General features: G+C 47.2%; 1 protein-coding gene across 1 annotated transcript in view; it reads left to right on the top strand.

The window, feature by feature from the left end:
• Positions 1-3471, top strand: part of CYYR1 (cysteine/tyrosine-rich 1) — a 62074-nt gene extending 58603 nt beyond the window's left edge. Inside the window, exon 4 of the mRNA XM_009894933.1 lies at positions 3338-3471. Coding sequence (XP_009893235.1) covers positions 3338-3471 — 134 coding nt within the window. The remainder of the gene's footprint in view (positions 1-3337) is intronic.
• The last annotated feature ends 1269 nt before the right edge of the window (positions 3472-4740 follow it).

Here is a 4740-nt window from a genome sequence, read left to right on the forward strand (position 1 = left end):
TGCTTGAAGTAAGACCAGCCTTCCTGGGCACCTTTGCCCTTCAAAACTGCCTCCCAAGGGACACTCTCAACCATGGTCCTGAACAGGCTAAAGTCTGCCCTTCGGAAGTCCAAGGTGGCAGTTCTGCTGGCTTTCCCGCTTGCTTCACCAAGAATTTAAAATTCTACCATTTCATGATCACTGTGCCCAAGACGACCTCCAGCCTTTACATCCCCCACAAGACCTTCTCTGTTAACAAACAGTAGGTCCAGTAGGGCACTTCCCCGAGTTGGTTCCTTCACCAGCTCTGTTAGGAAGTTGTCTTCCACACACTCCAGGAACCTCCGGGACTGTTCCCTCTCTGCTGCGTAGTATTTCCAGCAGACATCTGGGAAGTTGAAGTCCCCCACGAGAACAAGGGGAGATGATCGTGAGACCTCTGCCAGCTGCTTATAGAATATTTCATCAGTTTCTACATCCTGATTAGGGGGTCTATAACAAACTCCCATCACGATGTCTGCCTTGTTGGCCTTCCCCTTAATTCTTATCCATACACACTCAACACTGTCCTTCACACTGTTAAATTCTAAACATTCAAAACTGCCCCTAACATAGAGGGCCACCCCACCACCTCTCCTTCCTTGCTTGCTTATCTCTTTTGAAAAGCTGGTAGCCATCGATTACAGTACTCCACTTGCGTGTGTCTTCCCACCACATTTCTGTTATGACAGCTATATTATAGTTTCCTTGCTGTACAATGGCCTCCAGCTCCTCCTGTTTATTCCCCATGCTGCGTGCATTAGTGTAGATGCACTTCAGCTGGGCTAATTGTCCTGCCACTTTCTTGGGGGAACAAGCCTTAATTTGCACATGATCATGCTCAGCATGCCTGGTTTCCTGTAGATCAGCCCCTGATCAAAGAAGCCAAAGTTCTGCCGGATGCACCAGTCTCGGAGCCAGGAGTTAATTTGCTGGCTCCTCCTATTTATCCCCTTGTCAACGCCTGCAAATGGTGGGATAGAGGAGAACACTATTTGTGCTTCTGATCCCTTAACCAGCTGTCTCAGGGCCCTAAAGTCATTGCCCTTAGACTTCTGGTACCTATCTCATCACCACCTACCTGAAATATCAGTAGTGGGTAGTAATATGATGTCTGAACCAGGGAAGGGAGTTTTCTCCATATGTCCTTAATTCTGGCCCCAGGGAGGCAGCTGACTTCCCTGTGGGATGGGTCCGGTCTACAACTGGAGCCCTCTGTTCCCCTCAGAAGGGAGTCACCTACTACAATTACCTTTCTTTCTTGGTAGAGGAAGTCCTGAGGTGTGGGGGTGAGTGACTAGCACTGGGCGACTCACTGGATGGATCATCCTCTCCATCCTCAATCACCTGGTCCTCGATTTCCAAAGCCCCATACCTATTATGCAAAGGCAATTAGGATGGTGAGGGGGGCCGTGAGGGGTTTCACTTGCCTCCCCGAGGAAGTTTCTGACTCCACTCTCCCTTATCCCTTAGGTCCCCTCCTTCTGCCTGGTGACAGGAGGGTAGGGGATCATCCACTTCTGATAGGGCCTCTTCCTGCTGCCTTTGCCTCAGGGTATGGCTCCACCAATCTGTTTCATTTTCACAGTCTCTAATACTTCTTAACCTTTCTACCTCTTCCCTCAGTTCAACCACCTGCCTGAGCAGATCATTTACTTGATCACACCATACACAGCCAGTATCTCTGGCTCCCTGTGAGAGCAGTGCCAGGCTCATGCATTTGTTGCAGCCCGAGACCTGCACAGCCATGTGCTTTCATGGGAGATCAGTCTGAGTTCCCGCATTCTTTCTTACAGCGGCTTTTGACCGTTTTGCGGCCATGTTCTTCTCTTGTGCCGGGAGGTGATGAATCTCTGCTGTCGACTTCCCACACACCCTGAGCCCGTGCCTCTGCACGCTGATGTTCCTCCGCTTGCGCTTGCCCAGCTTCTGCTCAGCTTTGACGCAAGGCTTTCAGTGACCTACCGTGTGAAATGCGGCGCCCTGTTCACCCGCACCCACTGCAGTGCCGCAGTGACGCCCTGGGTGATGCCTACTGGCTCCCCATGTGCCGGCCAGCGCTCTGGGACCATCTGTTTAGAACTGCTTCGTGGTGTTGTCTCCGCCCCTGCCACCTCAGCAGCCCACCCCCGAGCTGCCGGTTCCAGCACAAACTAGCCGCTTTTCCCGGCTTCGAAAGCCCCCAAAAAGAGCCCTTTGCCAGCTTTATCCTCCTCGATTCCCTTCCACAGTGCAGCCTTACCTGCACTGGAGCTGGTCTCCTTGGCGACTGTTTTGGACAGGAGCGGCAAGCGAGGGGATGCCCTTACTTTGGCCTCAGCCACCATGGCAGCCGGGTGTTCAGAGAGCAGGGAGTGCTTTTCATGGCACACTGGGGTTTGAGCCTCTTCCCCCCATCACAAACATCCTATGTTTCTGTTTCCTCTCTATTCGAGTGCTATTTCACTGCCAGTCTGCCTGAGACATCTAGGGAGGGGACAGGAAAGCATCCATGGTGACGTGAACAGAGAAGAAGCAGACTCTGGACTCCAATGAGGTCTTGATATGGAGCCTTCGGTTCCTACCGTGCCATCATTCTGCAGCATTTACTGTCTTTTTGATCATGGAATTAATCCTTCCTCTGTAAGGTTATTAAAAGTAGTTGAGAAAGTGTTTTCAGCTGTTTGTGAATATTTTTGTTGTTTTCTAAATGCCTGACTCAGTTTAGAAATACAGGGTTCTCCTCAGATGTCTCTGTTGGGGTGAACATGGCGAAAGCTTTCTTCTTCCTCAGCCTGAGCCCTGGGAACACGTCCACCCTGGAAGATGTGACAGTGCTGTGCTGTCAGGAGCTTTCAGCTGCGTTTGGCGTGGCATGGCATGACACGGCACACATCTCCTGGCGATCCAGAGCGTGGTTGAGCGGTCTGTGGAGATCAGCAAAAGACCTGGATACAATGTCAGTTTGCAATGACATAAGTCCATGCTGCTGCTGAAAGGGGTGAAAGGGAATGGATCTGATAAAAGCCCAACCTTCCTCCCCTGAAAAAGTTTAGCTCTGCCACATCTTGGTATCGTCTGCCATACGGCCACTCAAACACTGTTACCAGCACAACATGTCAGTGGGCACACAGCTAAGCAGTGAAGGAAAGGGCAGTAAGCAAGAACTTACATTGATATAAAGTGCCTATATAATGACAGTCTGAAAAAAAAGTAAGCACATTGCCAGGAGACTTTACATCTGTGGTATGGAAGCCTGAATGCCGACTAGAAAATACTTGAGGGCCTGCATCTGAAAAAAAAGAGTTTTAACTATGTCTTCTTTTTTCTCCCATTTCAGTGGCTCCACCACCATACACTTATGAATACGAAATGGAGTACCCAGCTGACCTACCTCCACCTTATACTCCAACTCCACAGACTTCGATACAGTATCCCCCACCCCCTCCTTACCCTGGATACTCAGGGAAATAATTACGTGGCTTCACCTGGATATTAACAGCCTGTTGAAACAGCCAGCGCTGTTGGAACAAATACTGTCAGCTCAGGGACAAATAGGATGGGGTTTGCATCAACACATATGGCCAGGTGTTGGAATAACCTGAGAGGGTTGCCATGGTCAGGATGAAGTCCACTGCAGACCGTTGTTTCATGATTAAACAACGCGTCGCCAAAGAAAGGATTCCTGTAAGTTCGTACCAGATGAGTAGTGCTCAGCATCAGCGCTTCGCTTCAGCTGCCGCCCGCTACAGCCCGTGGGAGTGAAGGTCTTCCCACGTAAGAACGTGCAAGTGATGCAGACGGTTCAACGAGCTGTTCCGAAAGCACAAGAGGCAGCTGCTGGGGCTTATTCTGGGGGAAAACTCCCAACTGTTGTCTTCAAGTATGTGTTTTGCCTTTCCTTGAAATGAGGGGAATAAGGAAGAACAAGGAAGACTGAAGCTATTTTTCAGTTCCTACTTCAGGCTGATAATACCCAATGATCAGCTGTGCCTTTTGGTCTGATAAGCATACAACAAAGAGAAGTGCTGTCGGTGTTATTTAATAACCAGAAAATGATTAATATTATTTTTGGACAAGTACAGGTTAAAAGTGCCTACTTTTAAACAGTTTGAGACTAGTTTGTAGCCTCAAATGTAAACATAAAGAGCATTTTTATTTGTGAAATACACTAATTTATAGCTGATTTACTTTAATCTGGACTTAAATACTGTATACATTGGAAATATGCTACAATGCCTTTTATATCAGCAAATGATACTTTGATTTTTATAAAAAGTACTGAATTGGGAAATTCATAAGTGGGAGAAGAAATGCAAACCAAATATTAAAACTTCATAGTTTGTCTTCAATTGGATTGCGTAAAGACTATTTTTTAAAAAAAAACAGATCATATTGTTTACCAGTAATAATCAGCCTAACCAAAGAGATGAGCAGAGCGACTGTGAGCATCCGATTACTTTTGAATGTTGTCTTGGGCATTTTAAAACTGTAAGTAATCAAATAATATTTTTTGCATTTGTCACAAACATTGTTCAAAATTACTTAATCTCTACTATGTGAAGTACAGGCCTTCATGATTTAAAATGTTCCGTATGCTTATGGGGCAAACTAATTCAGCAGCAGCTATTTGACTTCAGAATAGAGCATCCGGTTACCTAAAGCATCATCCTTCAATGGTAAGGGTAGTATTTTTCTCAGTTTTATATGCAAACCACAAAGACAGCCTTCTCTTTGGGGATT

This window comes from Charadrius vociferus, unplaced genomic scaffold (assembly GCF_000708025.1).
Source record: "Charadrius vociferus isolate BGI_N301 unplaced genomic scaffold, ASM70802v2 scaffold201, whole genome shotgun sequence".
NCBI lineage: Eukaryota > Metazoa > Chordata > Aves > Charadriiformes > Charadriidae > Charadrius > Charadrius vociferus.